At 42.2% G+C, this 25534-nt stretch overlaps 1 protein-coding gene across 1 annotated transcript; it reads right to left on the bottom strand.

Annotated features, from left to right (window-relative positions):
* Window positions 1–772: 772 nt before the first annotated feature.
* On the bottom strand, window positions 773–8060 carry LOC101107153 (cytochrome c oxidase copper chaperone). Its single transcript, XM_004002949.5, has 3 exons — window positions 7887–8060; window positions 6018–6106; window positions 773–888 (listed from the first exon to the last, which is right to left on the bottom strand). The coding sequence occupies exons 1-2, from the start codon at window positions 7991–7993 to the stop codon at window positions 6022–6024; spliced, it is 192 nt and encodes a 63-aa protein (XP_004002998.1). The 5' UTR covers window positions 7994–8060; the 3' UTR covers window positions 773–888; window positions 6018–6021.
* Window positions 8061–25534: the final 17474 nt, after the last annotated feature.

Genomic DNA, 25534 nt, shown 5'->3' on the forward strand with positions numbered 1-25534 from the left:
TAGTCTATTCTAAAATGTAAAAAACAGTTGAGATCTTTCAAGCCAACGCACCCTGATGTGGTCCAAAATCTAAACAAGTTACTTTCATAAAAGAGAGAATTACTAAAGAACAATAATGACTTAAAAAATTATTAAGACTGAAGATTTGTCCAATTCTTACCTTTAAGAAAGTTAAAAATAAAAAACAAAACCTTGAATGAGATGGTTTGACTATCAGATCCATTATAAATTGAATACTTCTATATAACTAATCTTTGTGATTTCATTAGATAAGATCAGTATCTGCTTTCTCTTGACAAAAAATATCCAGAGTTCCCAAAATGACAACAAGAACATAAGAAATTTGTTATAAGATTTGTTTATACTACAGTCGGTCCCTCAGGATCTGGGGCAATCGGTTCCAGGACCCTCCTGTGGATACCAGAACCTGTGTTTGCTCAAGTCCCTTATACAAAATGATGTAGTATTTCTATATAACTTGAGCACATCCTCCTATATACCTCTAGATTATTTATAATACCTAATAAAATGCAAATGTTGCACAAACAGTTGTAAATACAATGTAAACAGTTGTTAATACTATGTAAATAGTTGAAAAAAATGACAAACTCAAGTTTTATTTTTGGAACTTTCTGGAATTCCCTCGCCCCCACCCCCCAATATTTTTGATCCAATGTTGTTTGAATCCACAAATGAGAAACCCACAGATATTCCTTAAGAAAAATAAATACCACTTGAGGTTGTGAGGAATACAAAAAGAAACACACCTGAAGACTTTAACCAGGGATTTTTTTTTAATAAATTATAAATAATTTTTTATTTTGGAACTCCCAAAGTTACTGAATCTTCTTCATTCTTCAGGAACTATTCACTCCCAGAGCAGACCACCTGCAGGAAAAAAAATGTATTTTAGAAAGTTTAAAATTTCAAACATCATGCTAGACCTATGGAGTCAGGAATTAAGATGCTAGAAATAGATGCTTCAGCCGAGGACTATTAACTAACTGCCACAATTATTCTAAACCAGCCACAAAATAAAAGATCCACACTTTTAAAAGTTTAGTTTTGCTTAACTTTAAATATAAAAACATCACAGAAACTGTTTAATTCATTACAAGGTTTAATCTTTAAAGTCTTTGTTGAAGTAAAAACTATACGTTCATTTATTTTCTCAAAAACATCTTCCCCAAAGAGGTTTATTTTTATAGATATTCAAGCGAAGAAACTTGCAACCCCCTCCTTGCTGACTCAAGTATGTTTGGCAAAGATCCACGAAGTAGAAGGCAGGTCAGCTCTGTACACAAGGCATTTCCTGTGGAAAGTTACTCACTCAAACCCAAGGGCAAAGTAAGGGTAACACTTCTGAAATGAATCTGGAAGATCAAAAAGGGAGAGCACCGGAGGATAGTCATAGCTGGTCATAGCAGGTGTCTCTCCAAAAAGCTCGTACCCACCCCGACTCCTATCCCAGAAGACAGAAACAATGCTAACAAGTTAGCTAAGCAATTTGGACTGGCCGACGGGTCAAGTCTAATTCAATGCTTCCCTCACCTAGCTATTCCTGCATTTGGTTTAGAAAAGATAAGCCTTATCAACAATATATAAATTCTCTCTTTTCTAAAAGGCTCAGAAGAAGAATACATGTAAACATATGCAAAAATGAAGTCACTCTCATTTCAAGAGACAGCAGTCTGTATAGCATTGCTACCTCTTTTGTTATCAGCTACTCATCATCAGGGGGGCTACCCACTGAAAGCCTCTGGGTATAAAGTCCTTGACAGAAGACAGATATCTGTTGAATGAATAAATGTTCAAACAGCAAAAATGACCCTTTTTCTTGACTCTCAGGATATTTTCAGACATCATCAGTTGTCTGAGTTTGTTTTGTGTGTGTGAAATCAGCATATTTTAAACATATTTTAACCAAATATTAAGTTCAATCAAACTTTAAATACTGAGTATCACCACCACTCAGTGCTGGTCCTTTAATTTATTTCAAAGATTTTAGCCCCCAAACTGTGTTCTCTAGGTGCCTCCTGGGTCTTAAAGGCAGAAAGATACCAGCCGCCATTTCTAAGCAGGTTTTAGGTTCCTCTAGGTTCTCTTTCAGGAAAAGAAGCAGTCATGGACTTCCCTGGTGGCCCAGTGGATAGGAATCCACCTGGCAAGTGTAGAGGACATGGGTTGGATCCCTGGTGTGGGAAGATTCCACATGCCATGGGGCAACTAAGCCCGTGCACCAAAACTACTGAGCCAGCACGCTAAAGCCTGTGTGCTGCAGCTACCGAAACCTGTGTGCCCGGAGCCTGTACTCCAGAGAAGCCACCGCAACGAGAAGCCTGTGTACCCCAACTAGTGAGTAGCCCCTGCACGCCGCAACTAGAGACATTCCTCACACAGCAACGAAGCCCTAGCGCAGCCAAAAAAAAAAAAAAGCAGTTGTAAATGTCTAGAATCACCACAATCACACCCTATTTTTTCTTAGGAGTAGTTTTAAAGTCTCTGTTTTTGCTGCTATTAAATCTTTAGACAGTTTATATTTAGTATTATCCCTACTACTTCTTCTGGAGAAGGCAGTGGCACCCCACTCCAGTACTTTTGCCTGAAAAATCCCATGGACGGAGGAGCCTGGTAGGCTGCAGTCCATGGGGTCGCTAGAGTCGGACACGACTGAGCGACTTCACTTTCACTTTTCACTTTCATGCATTGGAGAAGGACATGGCAACCCACTTCCGTGTTCTTGCCTGGAGAATCCCAGGGATGGGGAAGCCTGGTGGGCTGCCGTCTATGGGGTCGCACAGAGTTGGACACGACTGAAGCAACTTAGCAGCAGCAGCAGCAGCAGCTACTACTTCTTTAGCTTAAGCCAATGGTTCGTAGAGAGGAACACCTGAAAATTATCTAGGAGCTTCAGTTAACAGGTGCAGATCAGGGCTCAAGCTTGTGAATTTTGGAAAACATTCCTCAGATGATTATAAGGTACACTTCTGGTTGAATGTACTTACTTTCATATTAAGTTCAATATTCTGGATTCAAGGTACAATTAAGATCTTATTTAGAAAATAAAAGCTACTAAGGTTTTTGAATTAAGGAACTTTCATGATCATTACTGGGAAGATCTGAGATTGCAAAATATTTTTCCCTTGAAGCTATCCTCAGGAAAATGTGGTCTAATGGTGTAAGAGACAACAATTTAGTTAAGTTTATCTTATAAGAGTGCAGATAGTAGTATTGAATTTTACCCAGTTACTGACCTGGTTGCTGGGTTATATCCACCTCTGTATTTCAACAAAAGGTCTTTGTAACTAGCATTCAAAATAAAGTTTTAGGTAAACCTAAAAATGAATACATTGTCAGTAAAATCTCATTAAGTGCAAGGAGTGAAGTATAAAGTGCTCGCAATCTGGAGAGCGAAAAAGACCTAGATTTGGACTTCCCTGGTGGTCTAGTGGTAAAGAATCTGCCTGCCCATGCAGGGGACACAGATCTGATCCCTGGTCCAGGAAGATTCCACATGCCTTGGGGCAACTAAGCCCATACTCCACAACTACTGAGCCAATGCTCTAGAGCCCTAGAGCCGCAACTACTGCCCTGTGCTTCACAAGAGAAGCCGTCACAATGAGAAGCCCGGGCACCGCCAAGAGGAGGAGCCCCTGCTCTGAGCAACTGGAGGAAGCCCGCACACAGCAAAGACCCAGACCAGGCAAAACAAAACAAGATCAAGATTCCAGTTTTAATCCCACCACCTATCCATTCCTAACTTGAGCAAGTCTTTTTTTTTTTGTCTGACTTCATGGTCCCTCCATTTCCCCATGGGGGATAGGGAAATAGGGCACCTGGGACCAAAGTAGATTCAAACACTTGTTCCTTTTCCAAAAGTGGCATTATGCTGAAAATAAAAAAACATATTCTCAATCCTAAGAAAGGCCCTACGTGGATTCAGATTCTTTTCATAACCAGGATTCAAAAATACCTAATCATGACATATATTAAACAGACCTCAACAGAATGTCTGCTATCCACAGTTTCAAGATATGGCTATCTGGTTTCTCTTTGACAGTTTACAAAGCCTATTCATACACATATCATTTAATCATCACGATGACTCTAAGAAGTAGTTTGGTCATGTACTGTTCTCTCTCTTTTACACATGAGAAAACTAAGGCTCAGAAATTTAAGGACTTGCTCAATACCACACAACTGGTTCAACTGTTTTCTAAGCCCAAAGCTCTTGCATTTTCTTTTATACACAAATGAAGCCATAGTAATCACTCTCATTCTCCATCCCAATAACAAAGAAAACCATGATATCTTCTGGTCCTCGTGAATATATGCTACTTATAGCAATAACTGTATCACCTTTGAGATCCACATGAAGTCCAAGCAAAACTTCTGATGCTCCTAAAATTAGCATTTTTTAAAAAAAATCATCCTTTTTATCAAGGCAGGCTTAACCCTAAGCAACAGCTTACACAACTGACTAGAAAGAAAGGGACAAGGAAATCATGTACAAATGTTGAGATTACATGTCTTTGAAGTAATCAAGTTATACTTTTAAAAAATAGTTATACGTTTTAAGCTCCCCACAACCATATTTACTTATTTTACAAAATGATTCACCATAAGATTTTTAAAAAGTCACTTAAGTATATCTTGTATACACAGGTTCATAATACCATACATAAAAATCACAAAATATATTATGGATCTCTTTTTATAAACAAAAAAGTAAAACTCAGATATGATTAAATTAGTATCTTAATGAACATATATTTAGTTCAAGTAAAACACACTCTAAGCTAGAGAAGAGGAGAACCAAAGTTAAGCCCCAGGACTTTCAGTCTAGACTGTTTTCCACCTCACAGTGATACTTCTTATCAGCTGGTTCCTTATCCCCCCTTTTTCACAGCTCAAAGAGGAAGGCTGGTCACATGTAAAATTTCAAAGAGGCAGGAAACAGGTGAAAGGGAAAGAAGCCAGGCTTTCTATTACTTTTATACTGGTACGTAGCTTTGGCTTTATCTCTCAGCTATTATTAAAATGGTGGTATGGTGTGGATCTTATGGGGGAGTAAGGGCACCAAGCAGAGGGCATCTGTCTAGAGACAGAGGTTACAGGTCTGACCCTGCCTAGAGGTAGTCACTTCATACATATGGGCCTTAGTTTCCTCATTTATTCATTCATTTAATCAAGAACCTTTGGTATGTCCAGCAAGGCTTCCCCAGGTGGCTCAGTGGTAAAGAGTCCACCTGCCAATGCAAGAGACGTGGGTTCGACCCTGATCTGGGAAGATCCCACAGGCCGCGTGGCAAATCTGCCCGTGCCTAGACTACTGAACCAGTGCTCTAGAGCCTGCCAGGCACAACTACCGAGACCACATGAAGCCCGAGAGCCCGAGAGCCTGTGCTCCGCAACAAGGGAAGCCTCCGCAATAAGAAGTCGGCATACCCCAACTAGAGAGCGCCCCTCGCCTCTGCAACTAGAGAAAAGCCCATGCAGCAACGAAGACCCAGCACAGCCCAAAACACCAAAAACCGAGCCCAGGGACCCTGCGGTGGAAGCTGGGAGTCAACCACTGGACCACCGGGGAAGTCCCATATTTCTCAATTTATTAGCATCATTTACTCTGTACACTAGAAACTGAAAAGCTATTTTTCTAGTTATACTTAGGCATGTTAGATTAACCAGGTGAGCTACCTTTCAGACAGGTGGTGGTTTAGTTGCTAAGCCGTGTCTGACTCTTATGATCTCATGGACTGTAGCCCGCCAGGCTCCTCTGTCCATAGGATTCTCCAGGTGAGAATACTAGAGTGGGTTGCCATTTCCTTCTCCAGAGGAGCTTCCTGACCCAGGAATTGAACCTCGGTCTCCTGCACTGCAGGCAGATTCTTTATCGACTGAACTATGACGAAGCCCTAAGAATGCTGCCAAATGATTGCTAAACCTGTAAAGCAATACACAAATTTGAAGCTATCAGCCTATGTATTACCTTCCAAGTAAGAAAGTACCATGCTCACCATTTCATATCTTAAATCCCAGGGCTCTCATGCACTCCTTGTGGGCTTCAATTAGGTGTCCACATTGCTCTTCTCCTTTCTCAATTATGCTATAAATCAAAATGCACTTGTTAATAAAGTAGGCATTAAGCACATTAGTGGTAAGTGAGCTAAGTGATGAGGAGTGAGGCAGAACACGGATCTGACAGAATACAGCTGGAGTTTTAAAAATGGTATTATACCAAATGGTTTTATACCAAATTTGTTTTTACTGGCTCTTGTGATACTCCCTTGCCCATGAAAATGTTCCACAGATAACTAGTTTTTGGGGGTAGAGGAATCTGATTAGAAGAAATAATTATGCATATTAAATATTGACCCTAGACAATATCCAAGGAATAATACTGCTCTGTAATGAAATAAACTGAGAAAAAAGTTAACATTAAATGTACAGAAAGAAGAGCTTAATTTTTTGCCTATCACAGAGGAATTACATTTTTGATTCTGCTCTACATTCAAATACCTCTAAATAAATTTACTTCTAGCCACAAGACACCCAACACAAACAGCAAAAGACATCTGGCTGCCAAGGGCGGCCTGAGGAGCCCCACTCATGATGATCAAAGAACTTTTCACTTGTAAAATTACAAAGTAAAGACTAGGACCACGAAAAAATCAATTATATGAAAAAACTGACTCCTGAGTCTAGATATCTGGGGAGCAACCATAGGGGTCAGAGGTAACTGTTGCAGAAGTTATCTTTTAAAAAGGTAGGTTCTCCTTCCTTCTAAATACAACCTATCTTTCACTAGCTTTAATGGCTGACTGCATGGGATAGCAAGCTCCTTATAAAAATAGCTAGCTCACCCTGATCATTTATTAAATACTGAAACTACTGTGCTAGGCACCAAATATGACTTATAGCACAGTAATCCTGAAGGCAGAAACCTTAGGCCCATTTTACAGATATGAGACAGAGATGTTAATTTGCTCAAGGTCACAAAGCTGGTTGGTGAACCAGGACTCAAACTGAAACTGCATCCCAGGCTTTTAATCATGATGTAATACTATCTGAAGGTTCAATAAGCACCTACTGTTTTTAACTGTGGAAGCACAGTATCCCACTGTAGTCTTCAATTCTCCCTTCACAGTATTACTTGCAAAATACTTAAGTGTTAATGTCTTTACTTTCTGTGTGAGGACAAAAAGGGACTGGAGGGAGAGGTGTAACACTCACATTATCTGAAGACTCCTTCAGATATTTGTTCCACAATAGAGGCTGTATACAATAAAAACAAGAATGCGAGTTGATGGTAATCTAGTTGTACTATTCTTAATACTGTAATGTCATTTATATCATAGCCTGGTTGATTTTTAAATCATCTAGCTAGAAGAGGTGGGGGCATAAGGGGGTTTTCTGTAGTGTTAAGAAATGTACCCTGTGTCTTACTATGTCTAAATTTTGGGAGAAATCACCAGAAATTGTACTCTTTGATACTGCCAAACCTCGCACAGCAATCATTAACTTTAATGCTCCATTAACTTTAAGTTCCTTTAAACCAAGCAGCATCTTTACCCATTTCTACGTTTTTGAACCTAAGGCAGTGTTTGACCCGTAACATTTCCACGTTCAGAAACTCTTTGTAGGAAGAAATGAATGGACGAAGCAAACTCGAGTCAATCTGACCTCTTTCCAATCCCTTCATCTGTTTCCCAAGGGTGAGCTAAGAGCTCAGTCTACAGCCAGCCAACTGCGAAGCCTATTGGACTCTATAGCCTTCAAGAGCACCACACGCCTAAGCGAGGACCAACACCAGCCCCAGGCAGGGCAGAAGGCCTGAGCGCTAGACGCGGAGCCTCCGGCCGCCCCCTCCCGGACTGCGCACTAACCACGCATCGCGCGCCTTCTTGGTCTCCGGGCAGGCGCAGCAGGGCTTCAGCGGCTTCTTCTCCTGCGACTCAGATGGGGCAGGGCTTGCGGCCGCCAGACCTGGCATTTTTCGTTCCCAAAAACAGCAACTAGCACAGACAGCCTAAACTCTCCAGACTTGGCAAAGCCGATTTGCGCGCATTCACTTCCGGCAGTCGCTCTGAAAAGAACAGGAAGTCCTGCCTCTCTTCCATAATTGGGGGAAGAGAGGGGAAAGGAGGGTTTTGTTTTGGTTTTTTTTTTTTTTTAAAGGCGCTGTGCAGAAGAGTCAAAATGAAGGTAGTAATGTGAGGACGTCTCTTTGGTCCAGGAGCAGAGAAGTGAGACGAGAGTGCAGCGACCTGGAGGACCCACAAAGGAGGAGATCTAGTCTTTCCCAGTCTATTATTTTCCTCTATTTCTTTGCGTTGTTCACTTAAGAAGGCTTCCTTATCTCGCCTTCCTATTCTCTGGAACTCTGCAGTCCGTTGGGTATACTTTCCTTTTCTCCTTTGCTTCTCACTTCTCTTATTTTCTCAGCTATTTGTAAGGCTTCTTCTGACAACCACGTTGTTGCCTTCTGCCGTTTGTTTTTCTCCGAGAAGATTTTGGTCACTGCCTCCTGTACTGTGTTACCAATCTCCATCCATAGTTCTTCACGTAGTATGTCTATCAGATCTAATCCCTTGAATCTGTCACTTCCACTGTGTAACTGTAAGGGAGTTGATTTAGGTCGTACCTGAATGACCTAGTGGTTTTCTCTACTTTCTTCAATTTAAGCCTGAATTTTGCAATAAGGAGCTGATAATCTGACCCACAGTCAGCTCCAGGCCTTGTTTTTGCTGACTGTATAGAACTTCTCTATCTTCAGCTGAAGAGAATATAATCAATCTGATTTTGGTATTGACCATCTGGTTATGCCCATGTGTGAGTCATCTCCTGTATTGTTGGAAGAGGGTGTATGCTGTGACCAGTGTATTCTCTTGACAAAACTCTGTTAGCCTTTGCGTTGCTTCATTTTGTACTCCAAGGCCACACTTGCCTGTTACTCCAGGTATCTCTTGACTTCCTACTTTTGCATCCCAATCCTCTGTGATGAAAAGGACATCGTTTTTTGGTGTTAGTTCTAGAATGTCTTGTCGGTCTTCATAAAACCGTTCAGGTTTTTTGGCATCAGAGGTTGGGGCATAGACTTGGACTACTGCAATGCTGAATGATTTACCATGGAAATGAACCAAGATCATTCTTTAATTTTTGAGATTGCACCCAAGTACTGCATTTTTGGATTCTTTTGTAGACTATGAAGGCTACTCCATTTCTTCTAAGGAATTCTTATAGAGATCTCTTCAAGAAAATTTGAGATACCAAGGGAACATCTCATGCAAGAATGGGCACAGTGAAGGACAGAAATGGCAAGGACCTGAGAGATGCAGAAGAGATTAAGAAGTGGCAAGAATACACAGAAGAACTATACAAAAAAAAGGTCTTAATGACCCAAATAACCATGATAGTGTGGTCACTCACCTAGAGCCAGACATCCTGGAATGTGAAGTCAAGGAAGCATTACTATGAAAAAAGCTACTGGAGGTGATGGAAGTCCAACTGAGCTATTTCAAATCCTAAAAGGTGATGCCATTAAAGTGCTGCACTCAATATGCCAACAAATTTGGAAAACTTAGCAGTGGCCACAGGACTGGAAAGGGTCAATTTTCATTCCAATCCCAAAGAAGGACAATGCTGAAGAATGTTCAGACTACCACACAATTGCACTTAGTTCACATGCTAGTAAGAAATGGCAACCCACTCCAGTGTTCTTGCCTGGAGAATCCCAGGGACGGGGGAGCCTGGTAGGCTGCCGTCTATGCGGTCGCACAGAGTCGGACACAACTGAAGCGACTTAGCGGCAGCAGCAGCAGCAGCAAGGTAATACTTAAAATTCTTCAAACTAGGCTTCAGCAGTACCTGAACTGAGAACTTCCAGATGTACAAGCTGGATTTAGAAAAGGCAGATGAACCAGAGATCAAATTGCCAACATCTGCTGGATCATAGAAAAAGCAAGGGATTTCCAGAAAAGCATCTATCTGTTTTATTCACTATGCTAAACCCTTTGACTGTGTGGATTACAACAAACTGGAAAATTATGAAAGAGTTGGAAATACCAGACCATGTTACCTGCCTCCTGAAAAACCTGTATACAGTCCAGGAGGCAACAGTTAGAACTAGATATGGAACAACAGGCTGGTTCAAAATTGAGAAAGGAGTTCATTAGGCTCTATATTGTCACCTTGCTTATTTAACTTATATGCAGTGTGCATGGGTGCTAAGTCACTTCACTCATGTCCAACTCTTTGCAACCCTATTAACTGTAGCCTGCCAGCTCCACTGTCCATGGGGACTCTCCAGGCAAGAATATTGGAGTGGGTTCCCATGCCCTCCTCCAGGGGATCGTTCTCATCCAGGGATCAAACCTGCATCTCTTAAGTTTCCTACATTGGCAGGTGGGTTCTTTATCATTAGCGCCACCTGGGAAGTGCCTATATGCAGAGTAGTTGTTCAGTCGCCCAGTCATGTCTGACTCTGTGTGATCCCATGGATTGCAGCATACCAGGCCTCCCTGTCCCTCACCATCTCCCAAAGTTTGCCCAAGTTCATGTCCATTGCGTAGGTGATGCCATCCAGCCATCTCTTCCTCTGATGCCCTCTTCTCCTTCTGTCCTCAATCTTTCCCAGCATCAGGGACTTTTCCAATGAGTCAGCTATTCTCATTGGATGACCGAAATACTGGAGCTTCAGCTTCATCATCAGTCCTTCCAAGGAATATCCAGGGTTGATTTCACTTAAGATTGACTGATTTGATCTCCTTGCTGTCCAAGGGACTTTCAGAAGTCTTCTCCAGCACCACAGATTGAAGGCATCAATTCTTCGGTGTTCTGTCTTCTTTACCGCCCAGCTCTCACAACCATACATGACAGCTGGGAAGACCATAAATAAGCCTTGACTACACAAACCTTTATCGACAGAGACATTACGTCTCTGCTTTTCAATGCACTGTCTAGGTTTGTCATAGCTTTCCTGCCAAGAAGCAATCGCCTCTGATTTCATGAATGCAGCATCCACAGTAATTTTTAGAGCCCAAGAAGAGGAAACCTGTCGCAACTTTCACCCTTTCCCCTCTATTTGCCATGAAGTAATAGGGCCAGACACCATGATTTTAGTTTTTTTAATATTTAGTTTTAGGCTGGCTCTTTCACTCTCCTCCTTCACCCTCATCAAGAGGCTCTTTAGCTCCTCTTCGCTTTCTGCCATTAGAGTGGTGTGATCCACATGTCTGAGGTTTTTCACATTTCTCCCACCTATCTTGATTCCAAATTGTAACTCATCCAGCCCGGCTTTTCTCATGACATGCTCAGCAAACAGGGTGGCAGCAGACAGCCCTGTTGTACTCCTTTCTCAGTCTTGAGCCCCGTCAGTAGTTCCATGCAGGGTTCTAGCTGCTGCTTCTTGACCCACAGACAGGTTTCTCAGTAGACAGGTAAGATGGTCTGGTATTCCCATCTCTTTAAGAGCTTTTCACAATTTGTTATGATCCACACAAAGGCTTTAGCGTAGTCGATGAAACAGAGGTAGATGTTTTTTTTGGAATATGCGGAGTATATCATGAGAAATGCCAGGCTGGATGACTCATAAGCTGGAATCAAGATTGCTGGTGGAAATATCAACAACCTTAGATACGCATATGCTGCTGCTGCTAAGTCGCTTCGGTCGTGTCCGACTCTGTGCGACCCCATAGACGGCAGCCCACCAAGCTCCTCCACCCATGGGATTTTCCAGGCAAGAGTACTGGAGTGGGGTGCCATTGCCTTCTCCGAGATATGCATATAATACCATGCTAATGGCAGAAAGTGAAGAGAAACTTAAGAGCTTCTTGATGAAGGTGAAATAGAGTGAAAAGGCTGGCTTACAACTCAACATTAAAAAAATAAGATTGTGGCATCTGGTCCCAACACTTCATGGCAAATAGATGGGGAAACAGTGGAAACAGTAACAGATTTTACTTTCTTGGGCTCCAAAATCACTGAGGATGGTGATTGCAGCCATAAAATTAAAAGATGCTTGGCCCTTGGATACAAACCTAGACAATGTATTAAAACACAGAGATATTAGTTTGCCAACAAATGCACATATAGTCAAAGCTCTGGTTTTTCCAGTAGTCATGTATGGATGTGAGAGTTGGACCATAAAGAAGGCTGAGCACCGAAGAATCGATGCTTTTGAATTGTGTTGCTGGAGAAGATTCTTGAGAGTTTGATGGACTGCAAGGAGATCAAACCAGTTGATCCTAAAGGAAATCAAACCTGAATATTCATTGGAAGGACTGATACGGAAGCTGAAACTCCAATACTTTGGCCACCTGATGTGAAGAACTGACTCACTGGAAAAGACCCTGATGTTGGGAAAGGTTGAGGGCAGGAAAAGATAAGGGTGACAGAGGGTGAGATGGTTGCTTGGCATCACTGACTCAATGGACATGAGTTTGAACAAACTCCAGGAGATAGTGTAGAACAGGGAAGCCTGATGTGCTGCAGTCCGTGGGGCTGCAAAGAGTCAGACACAACTTAGTGACTGAACAGCAACACAAAGAAGGAAAGTAGTAAGGCAGCTCGGCTCTCTCAACCCTGCACCCACCACAAATGATGACAGCTGAACGAGAGTAACCGCTAGTGTAAGCCATTTCCTCTTGAATATCACATTAGCTCCCAGTGTTTTACGCTCAGCATTATTTGCCATCTTATTGTCCTTCCTACCCCCTTCACTGATGTAGTTAAAAGACATTTGAACAATCCAATCCACAAGTCTTGAAAAAAAATTCCCCACTACTCATACCTCACCCGACTCAATTTAAATTCTCAATTTATAGCTCATTCTCTTACTGATTTGATTTCAGTATGAATTGTCCAATCATAGGGCAAATATGCCAGTTAGTAAAACTGAAAATTGCCTTTTCCTTGTTATTTCTCAAAGTCAAGTAATACCTATCTTCCTAGGTAGTTAAGTAAACTGGTGCTTATGTTACTTGCAATAAAATGCGCATAGCCACTGCTTTTTTCCCTGCAATGAATTGTTGGAGGAAGAATGAATGTATTTTTTAAAGCAAGATTTCCATACATTATTTAAGTAGCTGCCTAGAGATAGATATTTTGGGTGATCAAGCTTTCAGGATCACCTAACTGAGGTTTCTTTCTGTATTTCAGAGATTTAGCTTAGGGAATCCTGAGGTGTATCTGTGACCTGGTGCTGTGGAGTAATTTCTATATGTACATTTTCAAAGATACTAAAACCATACCCATTTTGTCATCTAAAAACTACTAATAAGCATGATTTTTACTTCATTCTGGGCTGATATGTTTAATAACACAATATATTTGTTGTTGTTTAATCACTAAGTCATGTCTGACTCTTTTTCTACCCCAGGGGATCTTCCCAAGCCAGGGATTGGCTCCTGCATTGGTGGCATATTCTTTACCACTGAGCCACCAGGTGAGTCCTTACATTCTCTCGAATTCACCTTTATCCACCATTCCTTCAGCTAGCTGTTCACTCCCATTGTTCAGTTATCTTGTTATTCATACAGTGCTTCTTGAACTAGCAACATCAACATCACTTGGAAATGGAATCTACAATAAACACAGTTCAAGTCAATGGGGAAAAGAAAAATAAACTAGAAAAAATTAAGTACTGCATCTACATGTAAAAGACCAAACTATACCAAGAGGTGGGGAACTACCTTTTTGACAACACTTCAAAAGCATAAATTGTAAGTAAAAAACTTCATGAAATTGATTACATGAAAATAAAGGCTTGAGGATGTACAAAGGACATGTTAAATTACTTAAACTGTACCCATACCTGCCCCCGAGAATTAATGGATGCTTGCCTTGATTTATCTCTTTACTTATTTCAAAACACCTGGTGTTTGTCAAGGATGTTTTGCAGCTGTGCTTCAAGAAATGTGCAATGGTCAACCATACTGGGCTGGCTCTGACATAACCACAGGAATCTTTCGGAGTAGATGAAACCTGGCAGAGTGCAAAAGTTACTTTTTGCTTCATTATTATGTTAAAATCTCCACCCAGGCAGGAGACTTGTGCTTTGCTAGGCATGATTCATGCTGTGGGCAAAGAAGCATGGAAGACTGTGTGTGCCCCAGCTGCCACTGAAAATCTCCCCCCATTTCCTAGAGCCTTGATGATGTCCCTACCTCCTAACCCATTTCCCCCTCCCCCAGGGGAGAAGGTGTATTTAGAGAATGAACTCTCTCTTCTCCATTTCTTGATCAATGAATGAAGTGTATGCTTTGCTATACTGAACCCCATGTTTGTTTGATTGGTATTGGCAACTCAAGGCCAAGGACCCACTGAGGAGGTCACTGACCCATTGGGGATCTGTAACAATAAGGAGACTGTTAGACTCATGTGGTTCTGATGCCATGACAACCTATGTAGGCAAACCAAAATTTAAGCCTATTAATGCCTCAGAGTTACAGACTTAAAATGCTAAAGGCAGAGTACATCAGGAGAAACCCTGGGCTGGAGGAAGCACAAGCTGGAATCAAGACTGCCCGGAGATATATCAATAACCTCAGATATGCAGAGAACACCACCCTTATGGCAGAAAGTGAAGAGGAACTAAAAAGCCTCTTGATGAAAGTGACACAGGAGAGTGAAAAAGTTGGCTTAAAGCTCAACATTCAGAAAACTAAGACCATGGCATCTGGTCCCATCACTTCATGGGAAATAGATGGGGAAACAGTGGAAACGGTGGCTGACTTTATTTTTCTGGGTTCCAAAATCACTGCAGATGGTGACTGCAGCCATGAAATTGAAAGACGCTTACTCCTTGGAAGGAAAGTTATGAGCAACCTAGACAGCATATTGAAAAGCAGAGACATTACTTTGCCAACAAAGGTCCATCTAGTCAAGGCTATGGTTTTTCCAGTGGTCATGTATGGATGTGAGAGTTGGACTGTAAAGAAAGCTGAATGCCGAAGAATTGATGCTTTTGAACTGTGGTGTTGGAGGAGACTCTTGAGAGTCCCTTGGACTGCAAGGAGATCCAACCAGTCCATCCTAAAGGAGATCAGTCCTGGGTGTTCATTGGAAGGACTGATGCTGAAGCTGAAACTCGTACATTTTGGTCACCTGATATGAAGAGCTGACTCATTTGAAAAGACCCTGATGCTGGGAAAGATTGAAGGCAGGAGGAGAAGGGGACAACAGAGGATGAGATGGTTGAATGGCATCACTGACACAATGGACATGGGTTTGGGTAAACTCCGGGAATTGGTGATGGACAGGGAGGCCTGGTGTGCTTCGGTTCATGGGGTTGCAAAGAGTTGGACACGAGCGACTGAACTGAACTGAACTGAAAGGCAACCAATCACAAGTAGTTAACAAGGCTTTATACTGCAGCCAGGCCATAACTAATATCCTTACTTTTCCTTCACCTTTTTTCTGTTAAAGCATCTCCCTAAGCTTATGCCAGTGAAGCTTTCCTAACGACTTCTTATTTGGTGCTACTGAATGGAATCAATTTTTGCTCAAATAAACTCTTAAAAATTTTAATATGTCTCAGTGTCTTTTAACAGACACTGTAGACCAAGTTAACAAGTTGATGACAAACTGGTAAAAGATACCTGAAACAATCAAGTCCAACAAGGTAGTAATGTCAAGAATATTTAAGGAACTTACATAAAATAACAAGAAAATAACAACCTCAATAGGAAAATGGAGAAGAGATATTAAAACTGTGTCTCAGATTGGGACTTGAACTCAGTCTTTTAACTGAGATCACACCTGATGTCAGGATTTAATGAAGCTCAGGTTCTTAATGTCTCATCACAGCTTGGTGAAAGACAAAGTGATAGATAAGAAGTAGATTTATCTAGAGAAAATCCACTTCATAAACAGAGTGTGGGTCATCTCAGAACGTGAGAGTGGCCTTAGGGTATAGGGGGTTGTCAGTTTTTATAGGGGTGGGTAATTTCATAGCCTGTGAGTAGGAGTAGTATTCCAGCTATTTGGGGGAAGGGGTGGGGATTTCCAGAAATTGGGTCACCGCCCACTTTTTGACCTTTATGATCAGCCTTGGAACTGTCATGGTGCTTATGGGTGTATCATTTAGCTTGCTTGTGTTAAAGTGAGTGTATGAAAGTGAAAGTGTTAGTCATTCAGTCATGTCTGACTCTTGGCAACCCCATGACTGTAGCCCACCAGGCTCCTCTGTCCATGGAATTCTCTAGGCAAGAATACTGGAATGGATAGCCATTCCCTTCTCCAGAGGATCTTCCCAATACAGGGATTGAACCTGGTCTCCTGCACTGCAGGCAGACTCTTTATCATCTGAGCCACCAGGAAGCCCAATGAACGTATTAGTGAGGCTCAAGGTCTAGTGTAAGTGTACTTGCAGCCCATTCCAGAATTCTTGCCTGGAGAATCCCATGGACAGAGGAGGGGTCACAGGAGTCAGACACGATAGCAACTAAACCACCTGCAGAAGAATGGAAAGGGGAGCAGGAGCGCTAATGTTGTTTTGGGACTTCCCTGGGTGGCTTAGACAGTAAAGAATCTGCCTGCAATGCAGAAGACCTGTGTTCAATACCTGGGTCAGGAAGATCCCCTGGAGAAGGGAATGGCAACCCACTCCAGTATTCTTGCCTGGAGAATCCCATGGACAGAGGAGCCTGGTGGGCTACACTCTATGTGGCTGCAAAGAGTTGGACATGACTGAGCGACTAACACACACTTGTCTACCATCTTGGAGCTCTTTGGTTCAAACTAGTTTATTTTGTGTCCTTGGGCTATGTCATTCTTTTAAAGGCTGTGTCCTGCCCCCTTCCTTCCTGTTTCAATATGAACAGACAATATATAGAAGCACAAATAGTCAACCAGTTTTTTTGTTTTTCTGCTTATTTAACACAGGAGAATATGTAGAATATATAGTAGCAAAAAACCAAGGTCAACACTCATGAGCTGTTCCAAGAGTACTAATCATAAAAATGGAAAATAAATTAACAATGAGGTATCACTTTACAGCCATTAGACTGAAATTAAACAACTGGATAATGCCAAGTACTCGTGAGTATGCAGGAATCCTTGGGAATGGAGACTGGTCCTGCCATTTTGGAAGGCAGTTAGGCAGTACCTAGTTAATTTAAGAATGGGTGCATACCTGCTGCTGCTGCTGCTGCTAAGTCGCTTCAGTCGTGTCCGACTCTGTGCCACCCCACAGACAGCAGCCCACCAGATTCCCCTGTCCCTGGGATTCTCCAGGCAAGAACACTGGAGAGGGTTGCCATTTCCTTCTCCAATGCATGAAAGCGAAAAGGGAAAGTGAAGTCGCTCAGTCGTGTCCGACTCTTCGTGACCCCGTGGACTGCAGCCCACCAGGCTCCTCTGCCCATGGGATTTTCCAGGCAAGAGTACTGGAGTGGGGTGCCATTGCCTTCTCCAGGGTGAATACCTATGACACAGCAATTCTATTCCTGGATCTATATTCCAAGTCCATAATGGAACATGTTATCGCGATCATTGTCATAGCATATTTATGTAGCAAGGAATTGAAGGCAATCCGGGCATTCATACTGGGGAGGTAGATAGGTATATGTGGAGTTCAAGGCCCAAACTAGAAGAAACTAACAACATACACACAGAGTGAAATGGATGCATTTTAAAAATGCATGGGTAGTGGGAAAAAGTCAGAACGAGAATAGATACACAGCCCAATACTATTTGCATAAATTTAAAGAAGGTGTTTGGGGGCAGGAGGAGAAGGGGATGACGGAGGATGAGATGGCTGGATGGCATTACCAACTCAATGGACATGAGTTTAAGTGAACTCAGAGTTGGTGATGGACAGGGAGGCCTGGCATGCTGCGATTCATGAGGTTGCAAAGAGTTGGACACGACTGAGCAACTGAACTGAACAAAAACAAAAATACATGTTTGAACACAATGTGTGAAACAGTTTGCTTATTTAAACAGAGTGGTTGCTTATAAGCAGAGGTAAGTTGGGGCAGAGAACAGAGATAAATGCAAATAAAGTGCCCATGCAGGGACCAATAATGATAATGCGTCCTGCACAGAGGAGGACAATTAAGTCAAACGTTTGTACCTGAGGTCCAAGGACAACTATGCTGACTGCATCCTACTCCATGAAGTTTAGAAAGCACTGCTTTATGGGGTAAAAATGGAATTTAATCATTTTAATATCCTCTTTCCTTGCTTTTAAGTGAAAACAGTCATGTTGTCATGATCAGATACTGTGACTTTCTAGATGTGTGGTCATCCTGTCATATGCGTTTTGGCCTCCCAATAGTAGTGAGCACATGAGACACGGCACAAATGTTTTTACTCAAATTATTCCCCCCAAACTATTTTTCCCTGCCAAGAATCTAGAAGTCCTTTTTCCCATAGTAAGAGCTCTCTTAAATAAGCAGAGAAACAAACAAAAGAAAGAAAATGTTGTCTGAACTGATTTTCTCTTCTAGTACTGTCCAATAACTCATATTGGCACAGAAAATTCTTAATAGAGAACCCAGATTTTTTAGAATGTGCTTACTTAGAATGAATTATCAGTTGAAATGATGACATAAATCTTCAGCTACATTACCTTCTTACGTATAGAACTACATACCTTCCTTACATATAGAACTGTTGAGTTTGTCAGCCATCATTTAATCTTCACAGTAGTTGTGAAACCGAGCAGGGACCCTTTGGGGCCTTCCTGGGTACAAAAGTCTTTCTAGGTCCCCCATTTCTTGTTTATAGGAAAAATGCTTCAGCCTCTTAGACCTTGAGTTCTCGAGGTACAGAGTCAAACAGTTAGTGATTAGAAATAGTTTCTCCTAAAGAGATATACCGGCTCAGAGGTTAAAGTGTCTGCCTGCAAATGCAGGAGACCTGGGTTTGATCCCTGGGTTGGGAAGATCCCCTGGAGAAGGAAATAGCAACCCACTCCGGTATCCTTGCCTGGAGAATCCCATGGACACAGGAGCCTGGTGGGCTACAGTCCGCGGGGTCGCAAAGAGTCGGACACGACTGAGTGACTTCACTTTCACTTTCAAAGAGATATACATAACAACCTGATACAGATCGCAGTTCTACTACAAGAACTAAGGTCCCCACCCAGGTGGAGGATGGTATCTTCAGGCTGAACACAAGCACATGGACCTCCGACTGGTTGGAACCGGAATGCTGATTAAGATTTCTGGAGCACTACCTCACCACCAACCAATCAGAACAAAGTCACACACCCTGTGGCTATCCCCACAAATTTGCCTGAAACCCTTGGGGGAGTTCAGGTCTTTTCCACAGGAGCCGCCCATTCTCTTTGTTTGGCCCTAGCAATAAACCTTTCTCGGCTCCAAACTCCAGCGTTTCAGTTTGTTTGGCCTCATTGTGCATCCAGCATGTGAACCTGGGTTCAAAAACAGTTGAATGTGTTATCTACATCTCAGTCGGTCTAAATGAAAGATGAATATCATTTTAAAATCAATCATTATTATTACATATTTAATTGTGCTACTGAACTTTTGTGTCTAGCAAATGAACAAAGAAGAAATGAGAAATAGCCACGTGTTTAGGAAATTAAGAGAATTGTGATAAGCTGTAGATGCAGGTTATAGACTGAAAAGCTGAAGCAGCCTTTCTGTAACCGAGGAAAGATTTTTCTTGCCCACTGTCCTTTGGTGCTTCAGTGAAGACAGGGTTCTTGCAGTGACCACACTGACTTTCTCAGGGTAAGCTAGTGTCGGCAGGTCTTGTCCCACCCACACTTCCTTTAAGCTGTTGCATTCAAGACATAAACAAGACCTTGTTTTCCTCCCTGAGCACTGTGGGTCTTAAACTCTTTCAACAAGCACTTCTTTCTGATGAATGTTCTCCTGCCCTTGAATACCAAGGATATTCCTTTTCAAAGTGAAATATATAGCCATTTATATTCAGCTACTGAACTCTTGTTTCAGAAAAGTACAGCTAACCTACACATGTGGGTTGCTTTTTTTCTGCTTTTTAATCTATGAATAAGTAAGATTTCAGATCAACTGTTGATTTTTACTTTGACATCATGCTTTACTTTTCTTACCCAGCTTAAATGCCTTTAGATTTATGGTGACCTTAGTTAAAGAAAAAGGAGGATTATAAAATATTGTAATTCAATGTTTCCCATTCTACCCTAGGGAAAATCTCAATAATTCACTTCCCCCTGGAAAAACACAGCAGTTCGGGAAACCTGTAATTGGAGATTAAGCTGAGTAGGTAGCACATGGAGACAAAAATGAAAGATTGGATTCAACCAGCCACCTCTGTAAAGATGGGGGACACTTGGAGGTTCTATCTGTGGGGTTCCCTGGTGGCTCAGGTGGTAAAGAATCTGCCTGCAGTGCAGGAGACCCAGGTTCAGTCCCTGGGTTGGGAAGATCCCCTGGCGAAAGAAATGGGTGGCAATTCACTCCAGTGTTCTCACCCAGAAAATTCTGTGGACAGAATTTTGTATCACATTCTCACTTCCCAGTTACAGTTTTACCCAGCAGTACTTTACTTTTAAGCCTCTGGCACTCTTCGCTGTTGCTGTAATTGCTAAATTAGTAGGCAGCAAGAGTTGCAATAGTTACTGTAATGGATTTTTCACAATACAGTGGATATATTACTGTATGGTGCGATGGGAATGCGAGCTACAGATGGAACTAAGCGGGCATCTGTGGCTAGGATGACCAGCCTGGTGATATAACAAGCAACAACTAAGGGAATACTTTCTAAAATCTCTCCCATGATCAAGGTATTAGCCATTTTTCAAGCCTAACTAACTCCAGGTGTGGAGACTATTGAGGGTGGGTAATTGAGGTTGGTAGAGAAGGAGTGACACCATATGCTGAGAGAGAGGAATTACAAGGCTTGAATTCTCAAGTTTCGCTAGAAATAATAGGTTCAGTGGAAACTTTGTATAGTATTTACATTTCTGCCCCTGGGGGGAAAAATGCTTTCCAATTGCCGCAATAAATACGTGCTGTGCATAAATTCTCAATAGCTTTTTAGGAAGTCTGAAGGGTCTGAGATTTACTGTGTCTGCCACAGTTTCATGAATGCTGGTAGAAACCGGCAAACTGTTGAGTCAGAGATGAAGGATCATTTATTATTTATAGCAGAAATGGCAAGTATCAGTATTTTTGCAACACTTCTCTAAGCCCCGAGTTCCACAGAAAGCCTGGTGACATCACAGGTGTTACAACACAGGAAAGGAAGCTTAGGAAATTCAAATCTTTGACAATGGGCAGTGAGAAATATTGCCATTTGCTCAAAGGGAGACAGGATCTCTGATTTCTAAGGCAGCAAGCCAACTTGCCCCTTGCTCCAGAGACAGACACTACCTCTATTGTCCAAGGTTACTCCCTACACAAACAAAGGAAAAGACAGACAGCTACTTCCTTGCAAGACAAGTAGAAGCAAGAGACCCATGGAGAACTGTCTCCCAAATGTGCATGGTGTATGTGCATGGTATAATTTTGATTTTAATGAAGCTGTGTTATTAAGGAGCACCCCTCTCCAGCCTAATTTCATAAAGATTGCACATTTGTCACTTTTTGCTGTGCAATATTGTTACCACAAACCTAGTTGTAACACATGTATTTTTTTTTAAAGGTAATTGGATTCTTTAAAAAGTTTTTTTTAATTCATTTTTTAATTGAAGGATAATTGCTTTCCACAATTGTGTTGGTTTGTGCCATTTCACAGTTTCTGCACTCAGGCACCTGGGAATGGCTTAAATGGCTCCTCTGATTAGGGTCTCACAAAATGCACTGAGAATTTTGGCTGAGACTGTGGTCTCATCTGAGATTCTACTGGAGAAAAAATATGCTTTTAATCTCATTCAGGTTGTTGGCAGTATTCAGTTTCTTGCAGTTATAGGACTGAAGAATTTGATTTCTTCCTTGCTGTGGTCAGAGGCCACCCTCATTTCTGAGAAGCTACCTGTAGTTCCTTGCCATTTGGGGTTTTCAAATACGGCCACCTGCTTCCCCCAAGCCAGCAAGGGAGAGGTTGAGCAACTCCAGCAAAATGACCACTATGGTGTATGTAGAACAATCATGTTTGATATATATTAATATAATATATAAACCATTATGTTTTACATATTCTATTGGTTAGTGTCTTCCAATATGTTTATCAAGGGGGCTGGCTGTTGGCTACTTCAGATAATTTATCTGAGAGATGAAAAGTCTTTCTGAGGAGGGGACATCATTCTAGCTGAGACCACAGATGATGAGGACAGGATAAGATAGGGGTGAGGAGCATTTTAGGGAAAAGGAACAGAAAATGGGAAATGCAGCTGTCCCCAGAGATAGAAAAATATCATCATGCCATTATAAGACCATATTTTACATGTTTTTTAAATCTGTTTTTTCCCATCATACAGTGAGTTGTACCAATATCTTAGATCTTCAGTACCTATTTCATAGTAGACAGTGTTGTTGTTATTCAGTCACTAAGTCATGTCTGATTCTTTGTGATCCCATGGACTGCAACATGCCAGGCCTCCCTGTTCCTCACCATCTCCTGGAGTTTACCCAAGTTCATGTCCATTGAATTGGTGATGCCATCCAATCATCTCATCCTCTGCTGCTCTCTTCTCCTTTTGCCTTCAATCTTTCCCAGCATCAGGTGGCCAAAGTATTGGAGCTTCAGCTTCAGAATCAGTCCTTCCAATGAGTACTCAGGGTTGATTTCCCTTAGGATAGCCTGGTTTGATCTTGCAGGTCAAGGGACTCTCAAAAGAATCTTTTCCAGCACCACAATTCAAAAGAATCAATTCTTCAGTGTTCAGCCTTCTTTACGGTCCAGTAAATTTATATAATAAATGGATAGATTTATTCATTTAGGAAACATTTGACTAAGCTTTCATGTACTAGGTGCCAAAGAATGCTCAAACTACCTGCACAGTTGCACTCATCTCACACGCTAGTAAAGTGATGCTTAAAATTCTCCAAGCCAGGCTTCAGCAATACGTGAACCATGAACTTCCAGATGTTCAAGCTGGTTTTAGAAAAGGCAGAAGAACCAGAGATCAAATTGCCAACATCCACTGGATCACTGAAAAAGCAAGAGAGTTCCAGAAAACATATATTTCTGCTTTATTGACTATGCCAAAGCCTTTGACTGTGTGGATCACAATAAACTGTGGAAAATTCAGAAAGAGATGGGAATACCAGACCACCTGACCTATCTCTTGAGAAACCTATATGCAGGTCAGGAAGCAACAGTTAGAACTGGACATGGAACAACAGACTGGTTCCACATAGGTAAAGGAGTACGTCAAGGATGTATATTGTCACCCTGCTTATTTAACTTACATGCAGAGTACATCACAAGAAATGCTGGGCTGGAGGAAGCACAAGCTGGAATCAAGACTGCCGGGAGAAATATCAATAGCTTCAGATATGCAGATGACACCACCCTTATGGCAGAAAGTGAAGAACTAAAGAGCCTCTTGATGAAAGTGAAAGAGGAGTGAAAAAGTTGGCTTAAAGCTCAACATTCAGAAAACTAAGATCATGGCATCCGGTCCCATCACTTCATGGCAAATAGATGGGGAAACAGTGGAGTGGCTGACTTTATTTTTCTGGGCTCCAAAATCACTGCAGATGGTGATTGCAGCCATGAAATTAAAGACGCTTACTTCTTGGAAGGAAAGTTATGAGTAACCTAGACAGCATATTTAAAAGCAGAGACATTACTTTGTCAACAAAAGTCCGTCTACTGAAGCCTATGGTTTTTCCAGTAGTCATGTATGGATGTGTGAGTTGGACTATGAAGAAAGATGAGCGCTGAAGAATTGGTACATTTGAACTGTGGTGTTGGAGAAGACTCTTGAGAGTCACTCGGACTGCAAGGAGATACAACCAGTCCATCCTAAAGGAGATCAGTCCTGAATATTCTTTGCAAGGACTGATGTTGAAGCTGAAACTCCAATACTTTGGCCACCTGATGCAAAGAGCTGATTCATTTGAAAAGACCCTGATGCTGGGAAAGATTGAGGGCAGGAGAAGAAGGGGACGACAGAGGATGAGATGGTTGGATGGCATCACTGACTCGATGGACGTGAATCTGAGTGAACTCCGGGAGTTGGTGATGGACAGGGAGGCCTGGTGTGCTGTGGTTCATGGGGCCATAAAGAGTCGGACATGACTGAGGACTGAACTGAACTAGGTACTTCAGAGATACAAAATGACCATGTGAAGGCCTGTGCCCTCAATGAGCTCACAGTTGCGGGGAGCAAAGTTACAATTACTAATACAAAGTGGTCAATGCCACTGGTGCTACATAACAGCACTGGAATAAAGAAGTCTGGGTCTACTTGCAGAACTTGGGAGGCTACATAAAGGTGGCAAAATTAGCATTAAGTCTTGAAGGATACCTAAATTAATTGAGGGGCATAAGTACGAAAAGGCATTTTAGGCAAAGCAATCAGTTTGAGCAAAGGCTTGGAACTGGCGAAATACATGGCTGATTGGCAAAAAAACCCAAGAAGTTCACGAGTAGAGTAAAATAAAACCAAGAATATGTGTGAAAAGAAGAATAGAAGGCAGGAGGCTTGTTGAAGTGCCGATGGATTACATGAAAAAGACAAAGAAGCTAACTAACGTGTGTCACTAGCCAAATGGGATAATTCAAACATCACAAAGTATAATGATCATAACGGACGAAAAGAATCTGATATGTAAAATGCACTCATTCCTAGTGATACTAAGCAAACAATATCTTTTTGGTTAACACTGGTGGTTACTAGGGCACCACCAATTTCTCTTAAATTTGATAACTAAAGTGTAAAAATCCGTATCAGTTTGAAATGCAGAATCTGCCTGCAATGCAGGAGACCTAGGTTCCATTTCTGGGTGGAGAAGATCCCTCGGAGAAGGGAATGGCAACCCACTCCAGTATTTCTGCCTGGAAAATCCCATGGAGAGATGAGCCTGGAGGGTCACAGGCCATGGGATCGCAAAGAGTTGAACACGGCTGATAATCAGGACCAGAGCTCATAGTGTGCCAAAGGCTGACGCTCAGATTCTTTAGTTCGAACAAGCCCTGCGGAAAGGGGATGTCCGAAATGAAAAGTCCCCAACTATTCTAGAAGGCTCTAAGATTTCCCAGGGATTCCCGAAAGAGGCTACGGAGTGTGATTGGTAAATGGCTGCAAGGATTTCAGCAGCAACCTTCTCCCCAATCTGCGGCCTCCTGGCGTTGACCGTGGGTGGGCCGCTAAATGCTCGTAACTTTATCACCGGAGTGCAACTGGGAAGTGAGGCAGTCCCTCTCCCACCCCGCCCTTCTCTCCCCCTCCTCGCCTTTCTCTCCACCGAGCCCTCCGTCCTTCTCTACCCTCGCCCCGCCCTTCTCTCCTTCCCCTCCCCTCCCTAGGCCAGCCCCTCCTTTTCTCCTTTCTCCCCTCCTCTTCCCCCACCCCTCACGCTCCACCCCTCTGCGCACGTCCCCGTCCTTCCGCTTCTGCTCCTCGCCCCGCCCCTTCCTGTCGTCACTCGACCCCGCCTCTCTGACGCTAGTCCCGCCCCTCTCCTCT

Source organism: Ovis aries, chromosome 1, assembly GCF_016772045.2.
Source record: "Ovis aries strain OAR_USU_Benz2616 breed Rambouillet chromosome 1, ARS-UI_Ramb_v3.0, whole genome shotgun sequence".
NCBI classification, from domain to species: Eukaryota; Metazoa; Chordata; class Mammalia; order Artiodactyla; family Bovidae; genus Ovis; species Ovis aries.